Raw genomic sequence first — 25,218 nt, forward strand, 5'->3', positions numbered from 1 at the left:
TAATGCTGGATAATACCTGCAGCCTTGGCGTGAATGGTGATCACCTAAATTGGTTCGCCAGGAACCCGGGCAGGTAGGAGGCTTTGCATATTCGGAGGAGTGCTGCTAAGCCTACACTCTCAACTTAACGCTGGGGTCGTGGGTAAGTGTGTGTGTGCAAGAGAGAGAGAGAGAGAGAGAGAGAGAGAGAGAGAGAGAGAGAGAGAGAGAGAGAGAGAGATGGGGTGGGGTGGGGGGCTGTAGGCTAGGAGGTTAGTTTTAACACCAGCATGAAAATACCAGCCTTTACTTCCAGTCCACAGAGCTTTCCAACGGGACCAATTCAAGTGCCACTCGGAATTAGTTCTCCTGAGGTTCGTATAGCAGCGCAGTGGACAGGTTTGATCCCATACACTACCCTACCCCCATCGTGCACGCGCACGCACACAATCCCAAAAGACACGCATAAACCAAACGCCTGACCCTGCAACGAGATCATCACAAGCCCTGCTCCCGTGTCACGGACACTCGCACAACACGCGTGCACGTACATGCAGGAGTGTAAGTGCCCCCTTTTGCCCAAAACATCGATGCGTAAAAGCGCGCAAACGTGCGTAATAGCAAGACTGCACATGCAGTTATTAAAGTACGTCGGCTAAGGTGAAATGGTGAGCATAAACAGGGTTGACCACACATGCATGTGGAGCTGGTCTACTCACTGTCCCTCCGAGCTTGGTGTCGGTGGTCTATCTGGCCAGCCCCGGAGAATGTGCAAATCTGAGAGAGGGAAGGAAAAGTTTTGAATTCCTGAATGATTTTGTAGAAAGACGGCTTAGGATCATTATGTCAGCTTTATTGAGGGCGGATTAAGCGGAGTCTAGATGCTACGCCTTGTACGCGGCCCTTTCACAATGTAAGCACTGTTCGTGTTAGAGTGAACTCACACTATTTTAACACCCTGTAAGCCCTGTCTAAATATGAAGCCGTTTTAGCCATAAACATGAAAATCACACCGCCGTGGCTACTGCTATAAGCCGAATCCTGTGACTGGATGTGGACATTGATCATGTCCTTACCACTAGATCAAATGCATGAAAACTGCTTTTATGTCCCCAAGAGGCTTTCATGTTCCTATTTGATTGTAATTCCAATACTAATGGTATTAATTAGAGGGCTGGGCTATAACAAAAACCCGTGCTAAACTGGTGGCATTGAAGGGCGCTGCCATTGGCAAATTAGTTTTCGAACTAAAACGCCATGACCTTTGTTTAATCAAGTCAACGCTGCGCATCGATATTCATTTGGAACAATAAATTTTGTTGGTTGGAGAGGAGGCAGCGGGCAGGGGGCCAGGGCTGCGCCCGGCGTCCCAGAGGCAGGGCCGGGGAGAGCAGGAGGGGGGAACGGCTTCACACTGCAGCCTCCACCCGGACCAGCACCCACCAGACACAAAGTGACCACACACAACAGCGAGCCCGAGTAAAGTCATGCCCAGCCCGTGTCATAAAACTGCGAACATGCGATTTGTAAAAGCGGCGACGTGTCCGGGGCAGAAGACGAGAGATTACAGGACTGTGTCACAGTTTGATCTTTTAGAAAACAAGAAAACGGAAAGTGATAACAGAAAAGGAAAAACGTAGAAGACCCTAACGCCTTCTCTTCCCTCGCACAAAAATGAATGGACTGATTAAAAAAAAAAAAAGATAAAAAGTAGCTACTAAAGGAAAAACTGTACGAAAATAATGTGCAAATTGACTCGCTTCTATTCAAAACGTGTATTCCGGAGTTGCAGTCATTGGTTGTCCATTTGTCACCCTTTTAAAGCTCCCTCTGCCTCCCTCCCTCCCTTCCCGTCTCTGCTAAGCATCTCCAGTCTACATATCTTCTTTAGCTTTAACGAGCCTCGTTAAGATCGCAATAATATTCCACCCTCTAATTGCTCATTCCATTCAGCAGATAGGCGAGCATTGGCTTGTGCCTGATGCGCACGGTGCGGTGGGAGGTTGCTGTGGAGATCGGAGACTCTGATAACCCCCCGTGCGTGCTGCACAAGTGGTGAAAGCCTCGCGCTACGTACTGGCTAATGATTGGCACGCTTGACAGTGATTGGCAGGGCTGCCATGACAACGCTACAACGACACCAAGAAGACCAATAGAAAAGGGAAACAAAATGTTTCAATGCTACACTCAACGGCGGATTTAGGGGGGAGATATTATGAGGCTGGTGTCATTAGGCGATAGCCATTGAATCATTCAATCTTTTTTACTTGCCGTGTTTTTTCGGTTTTTCCCTTTTCTCGATAATTTTCTTTCTCTCTCAGGTCATTTCCATGGTTTTCAGATCCCCTTTAGAGCTTTATCCCTCCCATTTCTTCCTGCCAAACTTCGCTGATCGCCCTCTGCTCCTGGCGAACAGCGCTCCCACCACCAGGTCTCCAGAAGACTTGTCCATGTTTCAGCTACCGACCCTCAACTTCTCCCCGGAGCAGGTGGCGAGCGTCTGCGAGACGCTGGAGGAGACCGGGGACATCGAACGGCTGGGCCGCTTCCTCTGGTCCCTGCCCGTGGCTCCGGGAGCATGCGAGGCGATCAACAAGCACGAGTCCATCCTGCGCGCCCGGGCCGTGGTGGCGTTCCACACGGGGAATTTCAGAGACCTCTACCACATCCTGGAGAACCACAAGTTCACCAAGGACTCGCACGGCAAATTGCAGGCCATGTGGCTGGAAGCGCATTACCAGGAGGCCGAGAAGCTCCGCGGTCGTCCCCTCGGACCGGTCGATAAGTACCGGGTGCGGAAGAAGTTTCCGCTGCCTCGGACCATCTGGGACGGCGAGCAGAAGACGCACTGTTTCAAAGAGCGGACACGGAGCCTGCTGAGGGAGTGGTACCTTCAGGACCCATATCCAAATCCCAGCAAGAAAAGGGAACTGGCTCAAGCCACTGGACTCACTCCTACACAGGTCGGAAACTGGTTTAAAAACCGGAGGCAACGAGACAGAGCCGCGGCGGCCAAGAACAGGTTGGTGATTTTTGTCCGTACTGTCAAACACAAGACTGCAGGCGACCAAAGTTTGCCCAAAATGCGTGAAATGAAAAAGAAAAAGAGGAGATTTCATTAAACATGTAGTTGCGCTCACGGAAAGACACTGTCTAGGAAAAAGACGAGTCTGTCTGGCGGGGGAGGGAGCAGGCTGCGGCGACATTTTTGTTATGAAGTGAAATCAGGATGAACATGGAAAACACTGTTTCTGCTGCTGTAAATATCCCAAACACTCTTTTGACAAATCTAAATGTTTTTCTTTTGATTTCGTCGTCCTCTTAAAGCATTTTCGGCTGATATGTAATTCAACTTTGCAGCATTTTGAGCAGAATGTGAAATTATCAGATAGGAAAAAAAACACGATTTATGTTAAAATTCAAGTCTGTTGCGCAAGTAACTCTGAATAATAAAATAATAATAATATACTGACAAACTAGACTGCTGTTAAACCGAAGAAGCGATTCTTGCGCAGGTTTGACATGAAACAGAAACTGCTTGTTTATCGTGTCCGTAAGAGTGAAAGTACTGCCATAAATGACGAAGAGTGCTGAAATTACACACATAAACATTACTGGACTTCACTTATTAATAGTAGAAACACTATTTCGGAGATAATAGTGTAAACAGCCCTCTGAATTATTTTTAATCAGTAAAAGGTATAAAACAAACAGGACTGGATCAGTCTTAATACCAGTTTAGCCAAAAGTTTCATCTGTTTCTTTGTTCCTTTAAATACATTTAAAATTGTCATGTTTTGCAAATAATTTTAACTATTATTGTGCAATGCAGTGATTTATTTCAGCTACACAGCGTGTAGTGGCCACATTTATCATGTACTACGGTGCATTTATCATTTTATCATCACATGTTACTTAGCATTGTTGGGGGAAAAAAGATTATGTGAAAGGATAATGGAAATATTATTGATATTACTTGGCTGAAATGGACATGCGTATCAAAAAGCATTTGAAGACATAGGCTGTATTCATAACATTAAGTGTGGTATCATTCCATTGAAATGCTATAATTGATTAGAAAATACCTCGGAGGGCACTAAGCCATATGAACACTATTCTAATCTTTTTGCTAAATGAATAGATATATTTCCAGCCTGACATTATCCCGCCGTGATGGAGTTATTATCATGAGTGGATTGGAGATAAACATTTAGGATGATTGAAGTAACCTGGCTCTCCACGTCTTTCAGTCATTCACTTCCACTTCCATCAGACTGAAGCACATCTGTGTCAAAGCCTCGTGACATTTTGCAATTGGAAAAAGTTCTGGATTTTATTTGAATAATATTTTTGGCCATGAAACTGCAGAGTCACAGGGCTTCGTAAGATGAATACAACTGTGCAACGATGAAGACAAATAGTACGTGCAGAGTGACTGCACATTGTAAATAAAACCGGAATATAAAGAAAATAGCTGTAGACTGTTGTTGTAAAGAATGCCATCAAACTGCTTCCATAAAAGACTCTGAAAGTGATCAAATCTTATTTTTCTGGAGTGATATGACGCGTTATTTAAATCCCAGATTGCTGACTTGCGCGTTCATCATGCCTACTTTTGTAGAAAGAAAAACAAAACAAAACAAAAAGAGCCCATTACATTTCTTCCAACATTTGGTAGTCTAAATAGTGCTGTGTTTTGTCCCCTGAAAGCTGGCTATTTGATAAAAGCATGCATGCATGGCTGGGGCCGGCAGGGGGAAAGAAAGGCGAGTTTGAACCCCTATTTTGCAGGAGGAGGAGGGGAAGGGGGACATTCTCAGGTCTAATTGCCATTTCTCTCATTTTTTTCCTTCTTTTTTCCCCTCCCCTCCTCGCTTCTTTTCTTCTCCAGGCTCCAGCACCAAGCAATAGGACCGAGCGGTATGAGGTCCCTCTCAGAGGCCGGTCTCACCCCTCACAGCTCGGCAGAGTCGCCTTCGACCGCGGCCAGTCCCACCACCAGCGTTTCCAGTATGACAGAGAGAGTTGATACTGGGACGTCCATCCTGTCCGTCACATCCAGTGACTCGGAGTGCGATGTATGATACGGAGGAAAAAAAAAACACAAAAACAAACAAAAAGAGAAATATTTACAGGGAAAATGGACCTGAGAGGAAGAAAAAAAGACTTATGAAATATCGCGGATGAAATAAGGACCGATTGATATAAATATTAAAATAAAAAGAGATAAAAGCACGTCGTTTTTTTTTATTAAAAAGCGCTTTCAAAGGACCCACGCCTCCCCCTCCTCTTCATACCCCCACACCACCACCGCCGCCACCACTACTACTACTAGACTACTTGCATGATGTCTTTTTTATTTTTTATTTTGTAATCAGGGAAAATAACCTGAGTGCAAGATTTTCCATCAGGAACATCGATCAGAGGGAATAAAAACAGATCGTCTTGGTGTCTTCGTCGCTCCCACCCCCCAGCCCCCCACCCCCACTTCCTACCCAAACCCCATCTCCGTTTTTAGTCCAAGTGATGATGATGATGATGACGGCGAAGCAGCCGCCGTGCAGTCAAGATGCAATCCTGTTTTTACTTTGTGTTCATCAGACAATCATTTTAAGTCGTAAGCACCTTTTTTAAATACACTTCTGTCACTGCCTGTGTGGGGTACATGGTCAAAAAAAATGTCGAACGAGATCGTTTATGACTGTATCAGATTTTTATTTTTATTTTCAAAATTTTATATTGAATTATAATGCGATCATTCTCCCGGTCTGTAATATACGTGTATAAATATGCTTGTACATAATTATTGCTCTCCCCCGTCTCATCCTCTTTTCTATCCCTTCCTCACTTTTCTTGACTTGGTGTTCCTACATAAAATATTTGTCAAAACTTACAACTGAAGTGCTCCAGCCGCTTTTTTTTTCTTTCTTTTTTTTGGGTGGGGGGTGGAGGGTGATTTGACATATGTTACCAGTCACTTGTGCAAAAAAAAAGAAGAAGAAAAAAAACATGTATGAAAAGAGCTTGTTATTATTACATTTATTCAAGTCTCCAGGCTGCCCCCCCCCCCCCTCTCCTCTCCTCTCTGCCGCCCCAGGGTCGCTCAGAGCGCTTATTTACATTAGCCTATTCAATGTTTCTTTCTTGCGTGGTTATTATGTTAATGTACCATACATTTCTAAATCAAATACAGTATTCAATTTGCTATACCTCTTTGCATGATGTCTGTCTCTCCATCCGATTACGGATAAGGACATTGATAAGTGGCTAAACACATGCTCATATTGGGTCATTATTGGATTGTGGGAGCATTAATGCTCATCCTGGCTTATGCGTTCCCGGACCAGGTTATGCTGTCAGCGGGCTGAACTCACCTAAAATTAGTTTGGATTTATTTCCGGAACAGAGATGACTGATTATCTAAAGACTATTTATTCGTATTGGTGTAAATTGTTTGGTTCCACGGTGACAAGATGCTGTATTTACAATGTTGGATATCTGTTTTGCAGAAGAAGTCATACCCAGTTTTTAATCTATATTTACGCATATCTGAAACCCCTGTGATGTAGGTAAAATCGCCCTATGTGACTGCCTCTGTATGCTACACAAATTCTGGCAAACGTCAACGTCATGCAGCACTTAAAAATGTGAGTGCTATTTCCCCTTTTGTTTACCGTTGCTAGTGAATACAGAAATTAAGTAAACGCGCCATTAAATGGGCTAATCACGATGGGACTCCTCCCCTGTCCCAATCTCCCATTGTGGTCCGCTGAAAAGAGCTTTTCTTCCTCGGACGAGAACCATTTCCCCCTCCAAAAAAAGGCTTTCTCTCCTGCAGTCCCTTTCCATCTAAATCCCTAACCAATTATGCTGCAGACTAGGGCAGATTTGCTATAGGACACTGTTGCAGGAGCTATAGTTTTGGTAGAAACACTTGCGCAAAGATTTCTGCTTCCTAAAAGCGCCGCAGAGGGTTTCCCCGTGTGAATACGGCGCTGTATGAACTGCAGGCCACTCTGCACTACGCGTCGACGCTCTGTGAGTGTTGCACTCGTGTCTTTAGCAGCAGAAAGTAGGACAGATGCTGCTGTTTGGCTCAGGGAGACCGCGGGACGTTCAGAAAGCGGAGACGGGCATTAAAAGCTACGGCGGCGACATCAGCAGTGCAAACCTGTCACCAGGACGGATCCCAACCCCGACCTCTGATTTTAATACGACCACTGAAACTGGAACGTAACTGTCTCCAACAAGTGGAACACGCGTCTTTTAGGCCTGCTGTTTAGATATTTTCTCAGGATGTTTATGCAAAATCTGAAAGCTTAAATCTAAAATTGTATGGGCGGTGTGCGTACATAAATACGCACGAAAAAGAGGCTGAAATGGGGCATGCAATATTTAGAATAGAGACCAGGGAACCAATTCTCATACAAAAACGAGCCTAATTAGACTGGTTGCATTTGTTAAACTAATGGTTATAGGTCACTAACAAAAGAGGCGATGGGCACGAGTGCGTAAAAAACAACTTAGCATTAATCAAAGCGCATAAAAATAATTAAAATATTTGTTTGTATGGGTGTGAAATCCTGTCCTTTAAATCTGAAATTCAGTTAGACAAAAGTTGCAGTTCTTATGAATACTAAACTTTGTTGCAGATACTTTAAATCTGACCATAGATTATGTTTTTTTTTTCTCCATAGATGTTAACACTTTCCACTGGATGAAATGTGCGCATGAGCCATCTGCATGCATAAGTCTCCCTCAGACGGACACAAATCAAAACACAAAAACAAGTGTGTCGAAAGCTTCAGTCATACGACTCAATGGGCCTGTGATCCTGAAATAACCGAGGCCATAATGCAGACAAACGCAAAGCTCAGCTCCCTGCCTGGCTGAAACAAACCATCTCCCGCCGCACTCATTGGCAGTCGACTGCAGATGGAGAAATCTGTATCATATTTTAAACCCATTCTGGGTCTTAAATCGGCCTGCTAGAGACAGATAGGCCCTATCAAGAGCACCGAGGGGCCATCGCACCGCCGCACCACCAGACCCTTATCGCACGCCCCCCACCTCTCCATTTACGCACTCCACAAGTTTTATTGGCTGCGACAAGTCTCAGCTATGATTGAGATTAAATTAATCGTAAACTGAAGAGCATCTTTATCGGCAAAGGAGGACACGAGGATTATGGCTATATCTGAAAGATGGAGCCACGGATAGGAACTCATGAATACAAAACAAGCGATGAATGGGCTTCATTTGCGAAACGTTGCGTTCCTTATCCAGCGGCTCTGGAAGCACAGTGTAAATATGCAGATAAAAACTTTTTTTTGCACTCTTTCATTGTTCCGTTGCGTTTGCACTTTGTTTATATGGAATATTCATAATGTATTTACATAAATGCACCAGCACGCCATTTGTTAAAGAAATATTATAGGAATTCAACACAAGGATATGATACCAGAGACTCACCAAAAGTCAATATTAATAAAACATCACAGTGATTTTCCACTGGAGCATGTTTAATCGTGTAAATGAGACGCATGTAAACAGGTGCACGTTAAACATATGTAGGCCAGGCTGGCAGTCGTAAAAAGTGCTGGAAGTGTGAGTCTATCTGTTGCTGGCTGGGGTCATTAACAGTGGGGGAGCTCTTGTTCTTGATCTGTCAACTCAAATATGGATCACAAGACAAAGGAACTTAGCGAGGAGTAATCTCTGTGTGTGATACTTACATGAGAGTAAACGAGAATGTGAGACAAGTGCGGCAACAATGGAGACTCGCATGTTTTCCTCTCTTCGCTCCCTTTAGTTGTTTTGCGTTTAACTGTGCGAGTGCATCTGTCAAACAAGATTTGCATGAACATCAAGTCAACAACATAAAGACGATTAGCGTTTTTTCTTTTTTTTTCTTTTTATGGATTCCAGATTTGAAGGCAAAGTGATTTAAAGTGCCTTTAAGGGGAGAAAAGCACAAGCGAATGCTCCTCTGAACAGTATTACTGATTTTTGTTTGGATTGATGGTTGTTTGCGTCGCGATGATCCGCTTAGAGGTCATAGTTTACCTTCCTTTTCATTCCCAACCACAACATCTTGTATACCGAAGTTAATTCAGGCACTGTCAGTCCAACCGGGGAACAAGAGGGAGGAGGGGGGGGGGACTATTAAGCCGGAGCCTGGCGGTGAGAAATACTTGCCCTGCCCTGTTTTTTCTCGGATTTCACCGGTTAACTGAACACAACTTTCCTATTGGTGTGTATTCATGCAGCACCCAAAGAGCACCAGTTTCCCTATAGCCTCACCAGCGCGGCTGTCAGTGCAGGAATGAGCGGGGCCCTTTGGACTAAACTTTCTGCTCTGGCTCTCTCCTTCCTTCAATAGGTAAGGCGCAGGGCTGCTGAGTGGTAATTTATACTAAGTTATATGACCGTGACCTGCCATTCTGCATTTTGGACAGAGAGTTGCTGTTCTCCCTTTTCTGGGTTATTATGGGAAATATTAGCAGCAATTAGCCACCCCTGTAAAGGCCAAAACAACCGAGTCTGCATTAATTGCACGTTATATTTTCACCTTACCATCACCCTTAAATCACAACTATTTTGCAGCACATTTTAGAGGAATTACAGGAAAGAGCTACAACTTTTTACATGATTTTAGAGACATTAAAGGCACGATAAGAGATAAAAACCGCCATAAAATTCAATAAACTCAGTTGGAATGAGATAAAAAAAAAAATAGAGCTATATGGTATTTGTTTTATAATTTGGCCTGGCTGCAACCAGCGAGATGTGTGCCACTTTGACTTTTTGCGTAAATTTCGATTATGTGTGTCCGCTTCCGACGTGCGTAAATTGTGCGCGTTTTCACCAATGCCAGGGCGCCATGCACCTGCTGCTTGTTGTCAACCCCCCCCCCCCCTCTCTCCCTCTCTCTCTCTCTCTCTCTTTCACACTCACCATTATCACACGCACACACTCCCTCTAAGACAAGGGCAGCGTTTGAAAAGTGTCCGTCCATTAAATCGTAATTTGGAGGTCACACAAGGCAGGAGGCAATGATACAGGATCAGCGGTGTATAAGCTTTCATTATATGTAGGCTATGTATAGACAGATGGGATCATACTCTCTCTCTCTCTCTCTTTCATATTCAGGTTAGGAGGTGTGTGTGTGTGTGTGTGTGTGTGGTGGGGGTGTCAAGAAATACTTCAGTCTAATGCTTATTAGTGTGGACTGCCATTGCACAAGCCTCATCTTTTTAAAACAAGCATAACATGAAAGCAACCCAACTCTGGCTTACTCAAGCGAACATGACCGCCCCCACCCCCCATCCCCCCCTGTCTCTCACGCGCGCACACACACACGTGCACGCGTATTGCCGTAGACGGACAGCACATATGGGGCTGTGTGTACGTTGGGGTGGGGGCGCATGGGTGCAGGCTGTGATCTCTCGCCTTGTGCACACCGAGTGGACAGAGGGCTGAGCAGCTTAAATAGAGCCCCAGCACCTGTGTTTTCTACCGCCGTTCTCAGGCCTTCTTAGCATGGCACGGCACCGTACAGCACTGATGTCCGGGATGAGAACCGCGGTGCATTATAAACGCCACGAACCAGAAATGAAAGGGAAGGATGTGGGAGTTTATCTTCAGAATTAAGCTACACTGAATAATTAAACTGAAACACGACATATTAAAGGTGGTTTTTCACTCATGCTTTGGTTAAATATGACTATTAACTGAATTAAATTGCCAACTTTTGATTAATTGTGCCAAGTGGCCTCGTCAATCGACTAGGCCACGATCACAATAAGGAATAATATCTTGATATTTTATCATTTAAATGTTCAGGTTAATTGAACTGCTGCAATGATTCACCTTTTGCAAAAAAGATTTTAAACCAACTGGCCTGATAAAAGTCACCTTAACATGTCTCCATTTATTCCATTCAAAACATACCCGTCTTCACAAGCACGTCCGTGAATATTTGTTAATCAGTAAGAAACCATTAAAACAGACTCCGTCCTGCTCTCGGACTTGGTGCGTTTTGGTGACAAGTCTCCCCTTTCGCTCCCCCCTTTTCCTTGTATGAATCGGTGATTGTTCCCTGGTCTGATGCTGAGGGCTATTGTCTGTCAACTGGAGCTCCTGCCTGCTCTGGTACTGAGAGCACCGGATGAACCTGGACACGGACACCCGGTCCCGCTGCGCACAGACACCTCGCACGCACGTACGCACACACACACACACATCATCTTTTTTTAACCATTAAGATTCGGGAGCGTGGGGAGCATGAAGCTCCTGAGGTTCGTGCAGCAAAGTAATTCGGCATAAAGAGACTCAAGGCCTTTTTCATCTCAAAACATATTTGGGCATGTCTTGTCCTACTCCCAAACAAGGACGAAAGAAGCAGCATTTCAAAGCGAAATTGAAATTGTTTTGTTTGAAAACTTCAGTTAAAGTTGCAGATTTTGCTTCCAAGTTCACCTCCTCGAGCTGGTGTCTGGTATGTTTTGGACATGATTTCTCTTTTGGAAAATACCAATGATGAAATCATCACATGCTGGTGGCATCAAGGCCGTTTGGCGCATCTGCGAAAAAGACCAAACTGCCAGCATCTTTATCAAGTGGATGATTGAAAACAGATGAGAGATTTTCTGTTTGCAGGACAAATCACGTCATTTAAATGCCAGATCACATGCACTGGAGTCACGGTTCTGAAATATGTATTGCATCTTATTGGTTTATGATATATCACAGTGATTGGCCTCATGTGTGACACGCCGTAAAAAGCCTGTGCTTCAGTAAAGCTTTGCCCGAGGACACGCCTCCTCTCGGTGCCCATGCACTTAACAAAAGGTCGGGGATTGACTGAGGCCCGGGTGTCCCTATCAATTTAACCTCCATTTAGAAAGCTATAGGATGGATTACGCGGGATGCCAGCCTCCCCGAGCTTACAAACAGCCCCGAGCGGAGGGAAGTCCACACAGTGAGGGGACAGCGGCGGGCCAGGCAGTCGCAAAGCGGCCATGAAGGCTGAGCCGAGCGGAGACAAGCGTGTTCCTTGACTGCCATCTAGAGGAATGTTGAGGAAGAGACGCGATCCCAGAGCGTGGCTGTCCAAATCGCTGCTTTCATGTGGAGCAGCTGAGAAATGGAAGGCGAAGGGGACCAGAATTCAAGGTGTTTGGCTCTTCTTCTTCTAAACATGTTGAAAAGCTCATATTTAACACCTCACTAGTGACAGCACCACGATCTGCAGCGTCAAGGCCTCTGTTTGAGTTGGGTCTTCTTACCTCCATGTTACACCCTCCATGTGCTCTAGTTAATGTCAATGCAAGCCCCAAACACAACATATATAGGCTTGCACTGCAGGGACGAGTGAAGGCCTACTGCCCACACATATGCACATACTGTATACACACTGTACAGGGCACATTCATTAAAGTTTCATTGCATGAAAGTCAAATGATGTTGGAACACTGAACCAGCTTCTCCATTTAGTGCTAGATCGAGGATTCAGACGCCAGAGAGTGTAATGGAACCCCTGATCCCTGATTAATTTTTTAAAACTGATACCCAGAGTTTTACTGAGGCCGCCAAGGAGCCAAGTGACTGACTGCTGTGTGTGTGTGAGTGAGTGAGAGAGAGAGATGGTGGAGCTGGTGGTGGTGTGGAGGGGAGGCATAATGGTGTCCGCTGGAGCGCGGCCTTTTAGAGTTTAACTTGCCTATTATGGAGAGCAGGGCAGGGGGAGGAAGAGGACAGAGAGAATGCAACAGAGAAGGTTTCACTGTAAATGGACAGTAAAACGCTTACGGCAAACTAGGCTTGAATCCACCATTAAATAATTGCAGGAGGAGAAGGGTATGCTTGCATGTTACATGTCATTGCAGTACCTCTTTCATTCCCCCACTTTGTATCCACTCATATGTCCTAAAATGGTTTCAGCCCCATTTCGGTTTCATGTGAGTGTATAAGCAAGCTTTATCTGGGGTCACTTGAGTCGATTCATAGTTCCACCAGCTCAGCGGTTACATAGAGATACATCCAGCCTTCACAGACTCATTAGCTAATAGAGCCTGGAGGTAAAAAACCCACTCTGGGAATTTTAAATTCACATTTTAAAAGCCTGTAGACAGACAAGCAAACACTTACAGAACATACCTGGATACAGTATGAGAAGCCAAATTATGGCCTCCTCGTTTGGATTTCCCTCCCTCCTCACGTATTCAGCGCCTTTAATCCAACTGAAAGGTTTTGCTTGTCGTAGCTGCTCTTGGATGGAGATTAACCATCTGGAAAACAGGGAGAAAGTTTAATGAAATTCCTGTTTCAAATTCACCCTTTGCAGTTCATTGTCTGTGAGAGCATCTACTTAGGTGGTGCATGTAGGATGTACCTTGCTTGTTAATAACTGGCTCAGAGCTCTGGAGGCCCTCAGCTGAACCGTGCTGTTTTGTCCGACCACTTTTTCTATTTTTAATAGGTTCCTGTACATGAGTCCGCTGTGGAGTATCTTTAAAGCGCCTCTTTAAAAACGGCCTCTGTCCCAAGGTGGCCTCCAAAATACATGCATTATTGAAGCGTGCACCGGCCTTGTCCTCCGCACTCCCTTCACTCAGTCCAGTTCAGCAGGCAGCAGCGGCAGCTCCCATAAGAGCTGGGAGAGGAGAGAGAAAACGCAGGGCAAGTGTTCAGAGACCTGATGTATGACTGTGGAGGCAGATGAAAGAGGAGCAGCTACAGGTCAAAACGTCAAACATCTATAAGCTCACCTTCTTACTGATGTTCAGATGTTTTTCTACAGTTCACGAGTGTCGTGAAGCTCCTCACTGAGGCGGTTCATTCTGGTGAGGTAAATACAATTACACAGAAACACCCGAGAACTACAAGAAAAGGAGTTTATACATCACAAAGTACTTGAAAAATAAGAGAATAAATTAAAACAGTATCTAAAAGATTCATGTTGAGCCAAGTTCATGAAGAATATACATCAAACACTAAATATAAACTCATATTTTAGGGATATACTTTGGAATCTGAAAATATTTTAGTTTCAACAATATGATGTTTAATTCAACATCAGATCTTTGGCTTTCTGTCAGCATCTCCTCTCTGCTTCACACACACACACACACACTATCAAACCTGAACGTGAGCGGCTGGAGAGAACTGAGCGAGGGCAAAGGGAGAGGTTGAGAGCTGTGTAAATGGTCAATTGGCTTAACTCAGTGGTGTCTGTTCTTGGTGGGACGATGTCAGTGGGCAATGTGCAAATGTGCACTCTTTTGATTTCCCTGATGTAATCCTCTCCACCATACTGGTATCCCATAAAGCCCCGGGGAGGAGAGATGAGTGAGACGCTGTTTGTTCTGGGATTAAGATATCGCTTCCTCACATTCATTCATTCAAATGTCACATGCACGCACGCGTATGAGTGCAAACACTGTATGTATGTGTATGAATGCACACACTTCTGTGGCTGTATTCATTGTACTTGTAGGGAGTGCTGCTGTCTCATTATGTTACACTGCCATCTAGTGATTTGTAGTAACTCGCCTGAATAATCACTTGCTGCTGCCTTGCTTGGATCTCATTCATGACTTTGCTCAGGAAGGTTTGGCTGCATGAAACATATTTTTCCTGTTCAGAATGCAAACATCTGTGCACGTTTTGCAGCAGTCAGCATCCAGTTGCTCAGCTGTCAGACTGCTGTTTCCACAACTGTCACTGACTTGTGATCTTATTATGTATCAAGTATTTATAGTTGATAGTTGTCTACATTCAAAAATCACTTATTTTTGTATCACAGCATGATAGCTTGTTAGTTAAGGTCATGCTATCACAGAGGAGCCTGTTTTGATATATGACCAAACCTTTTCTTATTTCTTAAAGGACATTAAATGCGCCAGTGAAAGTGAGATAAGCGGACTGTTACTAACATCTACAGCATCGCAGAGTTCGTTTAACACTGTCCTAGCTTGGTGTGCATCGTCATCATGCATGCTGTGTCTGTGAGCAAGGCAGCCTCATCTCATAGTCTCCAGATTAGCTTTTAAGTGGACAGAAAATAAAAAATGAGGCCTTTCTATTAAAAGATGATCAAAATTGAAGGGAAAAATTGGCAATGAGTTGGAAAAGTTGTGAAAAATGAATTGAGATAGATTAATAAATAAGACAAATTTGCTATATAGTCTTGCCAAATTATGATGGAACAAATCCTGCATCACGTCTCGTTCATTGTGTAATAGCAAGCATAATAAGATATTCAAGTATTCCTTACTCTAAATGTTGCACAATTACAGAGGACCGGAATTATTTTCATCTTTGCCTTGGTGGGCATCACTATTCAAAACACCAGCCATGCAGCAATCAAAAGAAATGTCTCACTTCAACCACAAGGGGTCATCATGAGCTCAAGGTTCAACATTTGACTAAATCCACGAAATGATCAGATGGAAGTGAGACAAAACTGAAGGACAACCACAACAAAAGCGTGACAGCGTCTGGCACGCTTTCACTCAGAATGCATTACATGGAGATCTATTCAGTATATAGCTTTATGCATGCACATCTAAAGAACACACAGCCTCTCCTGGTGTCTATGCAAGCTGCTAATGGCATTCATGGCTTCCAGATCCATTCCAGTAGTTGCATGTGTGTGTGTCAAGTGAAGTGTACAATAAATTACAAATGGTGTATACAGAAGCTTTAAGGTCACTGACAAATATCCCCCTCTCCATGCCTACCACTCATTGTGTGGTGAAATTATACCCGTGGCATGTTTTCTGCATTTCTCACTACGAAATTGCTTTGGCTGAAACCCAGGAGCGTTTGAAGTGCAGTGGAGAAGCTAATCAAGCAGCAAGTGAACGGCAACAAAGCAAGAAGAGACTTCAAGCAGCTGCCACTGCTGTGGGTGAGAAAAGAAAATAACAACAAGAGGAGTCCACAGCTTGGAAACCAGTCTAGTGTAAGTTATCAGGAAGAGGAAGACAGGAGGCGGGGGAGTGATGGGAAACAGAGAAAGAGAGAACTGCAGCTATTTTTGTTATTTTTCCTGGTGACTGAACTTGAATATGAAAACACGAAATTAAACAAGAATGTGGATTTGAAAGACATTTATGACTGTTGTGCTGACATTATATCCACCGGTGATAATGTATCTGCTATCATGTGACAGTCTCCATTTCCATGAACGTATCTTTTGTTGTCACAGAACTTGTAAACCTTCAGTTACAGCAACAAAATCTGGCAGCAAAAACATTGCGTACGCATGAGATAAGTGTTTGTGCAGGTGAGCTTTTCTCATTATTTGTGTGCATGTACAGTATGGATGCTACCTAAATCACCTTTCTAAGCTAAAAACTTGGAACTATTTTTGACAGTGTGACTTGTACTTTTCATAGCAAATAATACTTGATCTTGATCTATAAACAGCATAAATACAGTGTATATGTATATATGTATATATACAGCATATCTATAGTATGTATATGTTTGTGTATATATATGCGTGTTTATATATAGTGTACTTAACCTTAAAGATTTACTTTACTTTATATATACATATATGTGTATATATGTTGTGTATATTGTGTACATACACAAATATGTTTATGTGTGTGTGTATGTATATGTATGTATATATAAAAACACACAACATTCTATATATACCTGTGTGTATGTATGTGTGTGTGTGTGTATATATATATATATATATATATATATATATATATATATAGTACATCTTTAAGGTTAAGTACACTTCCAACTGCTGCAAAAATGTATGCATTGATTATGAATTACTTTTTAACCATTTCATGATGTTTAGCCTTTCATTCCATTTCGGTTACAGTTTTGTTTGTACGTCTGAAGGTTTGTTTCCAGACCCTTTACTGCCCTGTGTCCACGGGAGTCATGTAAAAGAGAGAAAAAGTCAGTTTGAACTACCCTGTAGAAATAAAGATCGGATGATCTGATTGGATATCTCTCTGTACAAACCTGGTGAACAGGTGTGGATGTTATTGTCTTGGTAGCACACTTCCTGTTTTTTGACAGTAGAGAGGCTGATTTTTCTCTCGTGAGTTCACCTGTCTTCTTCACCACAGTGCACCTGCAGGAGAATCAGAGCCACGCCGTGCTGCCAATGCTGGTGCGCATTCATCACTGCTTTCAGGGTCCTGTCTTCTTTACACACACGCAGTTACTCCCTCTGGCCGCTAGGTGGAAGCAGTGGTCAGCTCAAGCTGGGTTTTCTGCCTTGTAGGTCCCTTTTGCTCAGAGAGTCCTGCTGCTTTCCTCTAAATTATGGAGAAAACCAAACAGTCTCCTTTCATCACGTCTGTTCTGAGGTTTTGTTACTCTTTAAACAAATCTACACAGCACTAAGTGGAGTGAACACAGTGTGACAGTGTACAGTATGTGAGTGGAGGAGTGAGGTTTCATGGGCATCTATGTCTCAGGCCACTGTGTGTTTATTGGTGCCACAGGATCGTATGAAGAAGTTCATGTTTATCAAGCAGATGCCTTCATTTATACTCACCTTGTCTACCCTTTCTCCTTTACACACTGGTTGCTATGGTTACACCCTTTCCACCTCAGGTACAATGAATACATGTTATAGAGACCATGTTCCTCAAACTTTTCCCTGCCTTTGCTTATTGTCTTTCTTTTATTTTGACTTACGTTTGTTATTACGTTTGCAGAATGACAAAGGGCGTGGGCATAAAACAATAATTATTTTGTGGTCTAAAGTCTGTCTTCTGTTATTGCTCACCCACTAACTAAAACTATTAAAGTTGTTATCCTAAGATATGCAGTTTTTCTTCAGTACTTTTTACCAGTGAGGCTTTTTTTAGACGACTACACAGTGGCAATATTAAAATGTGTGCGCACACACACACACACACACACACACACACACACACACACACACACACACACACACACACTGACACACACTGTGTGCTGAGTCAACGGTCTGGCAGGTTGAGCCCGTTACTGTGTTTAGCTGGAAACAGACAAACCTGCACTGTACACAGACAAGCGTAGTGTGCACAATCAACACCAATACTGACTGATCAAAATTAGAGGCAAGGCTTGTTCCTCTGCTGCTGAGTTGGAACGGACGAGCCGAGAGCAGGACATGAATGAGCTGCATAACGCCAATCGTTTCAAGCAACACATGCTTTTGTAATGCTGGGTAAAGGTTGGGGGCGATGTAAAGAACGCAGTCACATCACACAAACACAGGCTAAAAAGAAGATGCAGACTTTGTTGTCACATGAAGGCAAATTGTACAGGAAATATGGCAAAATTATGCTGTAATACAAAAATAAGGTGATGTGCCACATGCAACTGGATTACAAAGACTTTCCAAAAGAAAATGTATCTATCCTCTCATTTTTTTTCAAAATGATAACTTGTCCTGATGAGCCTGATTCATGCATGCAGAACATGCTGTGACAATGGGCTTTACTCAGGACCTGCTGCCAGGAAAACCCTTGAGACTTCCCCATTACCACACTGGCATCAGACCAGTTTCAGGGTGCATCAGCAGCTGATGACGCCAGAGAAATGTGCTGCGCTGCTGAGCCTAATCAGTCAAAACTTAGCAGCAGCAGACTCTACAGGAAAAGCGGCATGAATAGTTTTATTGATGATCAGCAGTTCTCTATGTGCTTCTGTGGCACATTAGGAATCCTTTATTCCTTCATCATTTTTTACTGCTCATTCAAGCAAAATCATAAAAACTATAACAGAGACCTAAACTTAGTTCTATGAAGTTCTAGTATCATATTTGTTTTAATAAAACTGCAGTCTATTAATGACAGTTTGAGTTACACAAAAGTGTTTCCTGTACCACTAACTGTTGAGTCCCATCATCACGTAGAGGAGCTTTCATCATTCCAAATAGACACGTTTATTCAATAATGTAATGTATAAAACAATATATTAGAAATATGTGGGGAAAAAAGAACTTAAGGAATTATTATATCATAAATGTGTGGATTTTTTAAGTCAAGTAGGGTTAAAATCCAACCAACAAATAAAGTGAGAAAAACACAAAGAAGAAACACATTTTGTCAAAAGTTTGACAAACTGTGCATCTTCATTTGTATGTTATTGTAATATCAGATGACCGCTGCTAACAATAATGAAAAGTGGGACTAAACTGACGAATGGGCTACTTTTACAACAATTTATCTGTCTGACACTCTGTACTGCTAGTTGATATAGCATCAAGTAAAAGGCTAGATAGGCCGAACGTAAAATACAGCGTGCTGTGAAAATCTCCTGCATGATTTAACCTGCCCTTTGGTGTTCGGAGTGAACACCCAGTGAAAGCATAAAGAATGGAGTAGTTAATCTTTACGCTGGACAGATTTAATGGAGCGGTGTCAAGTGACAATAGCTGGAAAAGCCATCGGAGTGAACCTAATGCGATCAGAATAGCCCGTGTCTGTCTCCCATCTAGGAATTTACAGTAGGGGGGGAAAAGCCCAGGTGAGCTTTTCTTAACCCCAACTGCGCGCACACACACACACACACACAAACACAAATACTACAACCTTTCCTTCTTTACCTTTTACACATGTTCAGACTCAGGCACATCATTCCCCCCCAAAACTCCAGTTCTCATAGCAACATTTTACTTTAAGTCCCCCTATACAGCATTTATAAACCATATGCAAACATTACTTACGTTGATTATAACACATTATAATGTGATCTGAGTGCTACTTAATGTATTTGTCAACCTCCCCCTGTGGGCACCCATAAGTGGAAGCTGGTGTATGAACAGATCATGAATGACACACATGCAATAATATTAAATATGTCTGACAAGTTAACACATGAATAAACACTGATAACCGTCCTCCACATAGCTGCATATAGCTGCATTATAGTGCGTTGTAAACCATTTATTACATGTTTGTATTCGGCTTATAAATGCGAAATATGGGGACTTAGAGTAAAGCTTTATTGTTTTCACTGTTTAAAATCAAATGATGTTTCACTGTCGCTTTTCAATATGTTTCTTCTCGGCTCAGGTCTCAGGTCTGCAGCGATGGAAGTCGGGCCTCGGCCTGCCAGGCGACCTTTCACTCGAGCAAAGGGCGCCCGCGGTGTGCTTATGTGTTTGTGAGAGTGTGTGTTTTGTAACAGTACGCGTCCAGCACACAGGGAGTGCATTAATGCTTGTACTCCCCTGGCCATCCCTCTCTCTCTCTCTCTTTTTTTGACCGTAACCCAACACCGTGCACCCCCCTCAAATCCCCCATCCCCTCCTCCTCCTCACTCCCCAAACCCCCTACTGTTTTATCCTGTTTTATGGGACACACCTGATACACCCAAAATGCATAATGGCTGAGGGGAGGCTGAAATCAGTGTGCTCATCAATAATCACACCCCTGTGTTTGACCTCAAAGTGCTGTAAAATTAAACAGAAACAAAAAAAGAGGCTTTATATGTCAGAAATGCTGATCTGAAAGTGAAATGTCTTTAAAAAAAATGTATTTCTACTTATACTATTTTGTCAATATGTGCTTTTTATGTGCAACACTGGTATTCACAATTAGACACATGTTAAACTAATTTAAAGGCCAAATGTGTGGAAATTCAGTAATGAAAAGAAGTTCAAGCATTTTGTTTGTCTAATCTGTTCATGATTAAAACTATGGTCTGCTTTGTTCACAAGTATTGTTGATGTAAACAGCTGACCATTGTTTTGTGCTGCTGGGGTAACTTGTTAACGTTCGGATTGCCTTTTAATATTTACATTTTTTTATTCCCGGGTTGGCTTTCGTCAGAGCTCCCTTCCAAACAGAGGACTGATGTTGGGCGAGGCACTAAGAACGAGGATGTTTGTAATAAAAACCATACTCTACGTCGTCATACTCCTGACGAACTTTGATTTTATCCTTCTGTCTGTCTGGGTGTTCCTCGCAGCTCTTGGCCTGGCCATGTGCACAGTTTTAACTCTTCATCCGAGCCTGAAAACACTGGCTCTGCGCTGTCTGTCAGCATTGCCGGATCAGCCACGAGCAGACTGTCTGTGAAGCGTTTTCATTCAGATTTGAGTCCGTGTTACATTTAGGTGCAGCCCAAGCAGCCCAGCAGGCTTCTTCCCATCAGACAGAGTGGATTTATTCTATACAAGAATCACAACAAAGCCATTTTAAATTATCTTCATAAGATAAATCCACATTTTTTAAGTTTTTTAAGGTGTTAATTCCAACATTAATTTCTCTATTATGCAAAAATACAGATTATATAACAGTTTTATACTGTACATTCAGTATGTTTAAAATCAAAGCATCACTTGTTTTAAAATGATCTGAAGGTAAATTGTGTGCATTTTACCTTTCAGAGCAGGGTGCTTACTGTCCAGCCTCTCCGCCTCTTGGCAGTGCCACTGCAGCTCTTACGTTTTCCAGTCATGGTTTTTACATTGTCAGAGAGGAATTTCAGTGTTAGACATGTTATTCCCATTCAGCAGGACGGCTTCATCTGGGGTGACGAGCAGCCTGCTGCTACCTACAACCAGAGGAGAGGGGAGAGTTTGTGCTGCCCACTGACTGAAGCTGACGTTCAGATGAAGAAAAAGTAAATATGATAAACACATTGGATCAAAAGGAGCGCTGCATGTGGGCGCTGCTCCTTTTTTATCTGACTGCATGATAAAATGGTGTGTTTCTTAATGCAAAAGCCCAACCTCTCATTTAAAACTTAAACACAATAAGGCAGTGGTACAGACCTTTTCATGCTGCTGTGGAAGCCCGCAGTTAGAAGTGATTTAATGATAGTGATGCTGCAGCCAGTTGATATTCCTCTCTGTCGCCTGACTCAAACAGTTTCTACTTTGCAGTCGCAGTATATCAGTAATGTAAATCCCAGCTGTATCACTCCCTTATTAGTACAACCTCTCTAAACAACAGGTGGCATGAATCACTGCCTGTTCACACCCGATGCCTCCGTTTGTTTCAGAAATATTTGTTGTGTCCTGTGCTATCATCCTCACAGACCTTTCATTTTCCACAGTTAACTGGGACAATGCCTGGAGTCAGAGCTCTGAGCAGAGTTGCTCGGGCTGCCTTCAGACCAGTGAATTTAAGCTGGGACACTGGTTTGACCCAGTGAGTCCCTTCCAGCTCTGAGGCTGCTGCTATAAAAGTCTGACCTCTGACCTCCCTGATGGGGGTAAGTGAAGAGAGAATTTCCCCACTGGGACCAATAATGTGTCACATTATAACTATCATCACTGTACCTGACGTTTCTACAGAGAGCCTTAACATCACTTAACCAGGTTAAATGAGTCGCCTTGAGTGTTGTGCTGCAGGACGGAAACCTTGTATGTCCAGTTTTGGTGATTTTTGTGCATTAGATAAGCTGAAGGTCTGCATGTCCATACACTCAGCTGAGATGTATATTTTAGAACACCTCTTAAAACAATTTTAATGAGGAGACTTTAATGATAATAATGCCAGAAAATGCTTTGTGATTCACCTCAAAGAATGTGGTTGCTTTCCTACATGCTTAAAAGATAGAGATACAAGGTTTTTAACAAGAATCCAGAGTGCAATTTCTCATCAGTTGTGATCATCCACTGATCATTACAGCTTGATCAATCTTCCCTGCAGTTTGTCAGTGTCAGTTCATGTCGGTCTGAAAGTGAGCCATCATTATCACGCGTTTATCGACTGGACTCTGGCACAAATCTCAGTTGATGTCGAATTTAAAAATAAAAATTCTAAATTATGGCAGCGTCCAGAAAATATTTCCTGCGCTGCAGAAATGGGTTCAGTGAAAATAAATCGGATATTTTGCTGAGGATTTCAGAGGAAACGCTCCCATTAAAGCCGAATACATTTAAACTGAGAAATTATTCTATTTTAACGAATGTTATTGTAAACGAGGCTACTTGAAAGATAATATATCATTAATATAACATGACAATATTAAATTGTCGTAATGTTTTAATGTAGATGTACTGCTTTTTTGTTTATAATCTATTTTTCTTTGCCATATCCAGCGCTGATAACTCCAAAAAAATAAGCAAATAAGGAGAAAAAATGTGATTTAAATTATTTTAGCAGGAATAAATAAACGTAAAGATTAAATGCAATCAACCTGAGCTATTTTAAACGATTTAACTCATGCAAAAACTGCTAGTCTGCAGCAGCCATGCGGACACAGAGCGTGTGTTTCATATAAAATCCCAAATCAATATGGCGATTAAATAACAATGAAAACTCTATTATTCGGTAAAACAGCGTGAAAACCGTGTGTGTGGGGCGCATTTTGAGTTGGGCGGCGATGCAATTATGATGACAATAATAGCGCTAATTTGCTCATCAGTCATGGAACAAAAACAGATCTCAGGTCAGACCAGCTCTCAGAAACCGTGCGCTTAATATCCTATAAAAGCGCACGGAGGTGATGTTTACGAGGCCAGGGCTCAACATTCCCTCCTGATTGTTTCATGGTTTTCTTCTTGAGGCAAAGCGCCATTAACTGTCTGCGAGGCTGCTTGCAGAAAAGTTGTTTCACACTTGACGTTTAATCTCCGCGAAATCCCGATCACCCCGTGGTGAACTGACAGGCGATTAAAAAAAAGGGTCTGCGGATGAATCTGCGCGAGAAACCAGGACCAGTTCACACCTGTCCGTCTGTTTACTCTGACTCCTCTGCGGCCATTGTTCCCATAAGCCGCCTTGGCAGCATCAAATCAGCGCGCCTCGTTAGGACTTTTCCTCAATGCTGGCTGATTTTTCTAACATCTTCTGCCCAAAAAAAACTTTAATAGCCTCCCCTCCCCTCTCCGGGCACACACGGCGCGCTCACAATGCCAGTTCAAGATCACGTTTCAAGCCTTATGGGAAACAAGAGAGACTGAACGCGCGAGGAGACGAAAATCGCAACTGTTTGCGGGGTTATAGGGTTGGTTTGGTGAGAGACCAACTATTCTGTGTCTCCTCACAAGCTGCTGTTACAGGCCTGTTTTGAGTAGACCCATATGCACTGTAGTCCTCCTTAATTAGAAAGTGCGGGCTCTGAGCTGCATGTGTAATTGACCCTCAGGAGCCAGAAGTTGTGCCCAACAAGGTGCGACTGATCCCTCGCATTTACAGACAGTTGACACACTCTTTGTGTACAGTTTTCATATTTACACTCCCATTAGAGCCTCCTGGGCCTGCAAGATAATTTATCACAACTGTGCTGCTGTTTCACATAAAAAAAATCCACCTATTAGCATGTTAACCTAAGAGCCAATCAGCACGCAGCAAATTAGCTAAAATTACTTTAATTTGGATTAAGGTGCAGAATTAGGCATATTTGTTATTTTTCCAAAACAAAGTCATTACACCACGTGTTAACTGTGGATGATAAGATGCACAAAGGTAAAGGTAGCTGGCACAAAAATATGGCATCATGCTGCTCTCAGTGTGATTATAATGGCCACAAAGCGCAGCGAGCGCACTCCAGTGCCAGGCTCCCACCTGAGCCTGTGGCCTGTAAGAGGGAAAGCACTGCAGCTACTAATGAAAGCACGAAAGGCAGAAAAGATGGTGCGCCGTGTTTATTCTCTGCGAACAGCTCGGGCAGCGGACCGGGGCTTGGTGGGGTGGCTGGGGGGGAGGGGGGCTGAAGGTGTTGCGCGGCTGAAGCTGTTCAAACAAAGTGTCTTCTTTCATCGCCCGTTTCCAGCTCTGTGTTGTTCTTCTCCTCCACCAAACACTACGGCACTTTTGTTCCCCTCAGCCGAGCGCGGAGAGATAAGGTGTCATCACTCGAACATCAAGGTCCCCGGTCGGAAAAGCGCGTATAAATTTCGCCCAGCTCTGCCTGTAATGGCCACATGCCACAGTCTCTCCAACAGTGTTGTTTTTACAAAGCGCTGCATTAAGTGTCGATATTTTTCTTCTCTGTCTCTCTCTCTTGGTTTGTCATTTTAGCATCTGCGATGATGTCTTGTGAACTTTGACCTGAAATCGGCGAACATCATTTAAAAAAAACTGATACTACTGATATAAAATTCAAATGCACAATAATTAAACCTCTGCATTCAAAACTATCTCTCCGTTAACAGACTGATCCGAAATCATATTCCTAAAATTTTAAACATCGATATCGTGCCTACAGCGCATTTCCACTTTTCACACGTTTCCAGACTTTTTGGTTTCTTCTGACCCACTTCTTGCTGTTCCATTTTAGCTGCAGACGCCTGGAAATGAC

The 25,218-nt window shown here is 43.1% G+C and overlaps 1 protein-coding gene across 1 annotated transcript; it reads left to right on the top strand.

Annotated features, from left to right (window-relative positions):
- The first annotated feature begins 2,309 nt into the window (after positions 1 to 2,309).
- On the top strand, positions 2,310 to 5,063 carry six3a (SIX homeobox 3a). The gene is made up of 2 exons (XM_041947799.1): positions 2,310 to 3,001; positions 4,871 to 5,063. The coding sequence occupies exons 1-2, from the start codon at positions 2,310 to 2,312 to the stop codon at positions 5,061 to 5,063; spliced, it is 885 nt and encodes a 294-aa protein (XP_041803733.1).
- Positions 5,064 to 25,218: the final 20,155 nt, after the last annotated feature.

This window comes from Chelmon rostratus, chromosome 11 (genome assembly GCF_017976325.1).
Source record: "Chelmon rostratus isolate fCheRos1 chromosome 11, fCheRos1.pri, whole genome shotgun sequence".
Classification (NCBI taxonomy): domain Eukaryota; kingdom Metazoa; phylum Chordata; class Actinopteri; order Chaetodontiformes; family Chaetodontidae; genus Chelmon; species Chelmon rostratus.

Coding starts and splice junctions, on each gene's coding strand:
- six3a (XM_041947799.1), top strand. CDS start 2,310: ATGGTTTTCAGATCCCCTTTAGAGCTTTATCCCTCCCATTTCTTCCTG. Junction 3,002..4,870: donor GCCGCGGCGGCCAAGAACAG/GTTGGTGATTTT, acceptor TTTCTTCTCCAG/GCTCCAGCACCAAGCAATAG.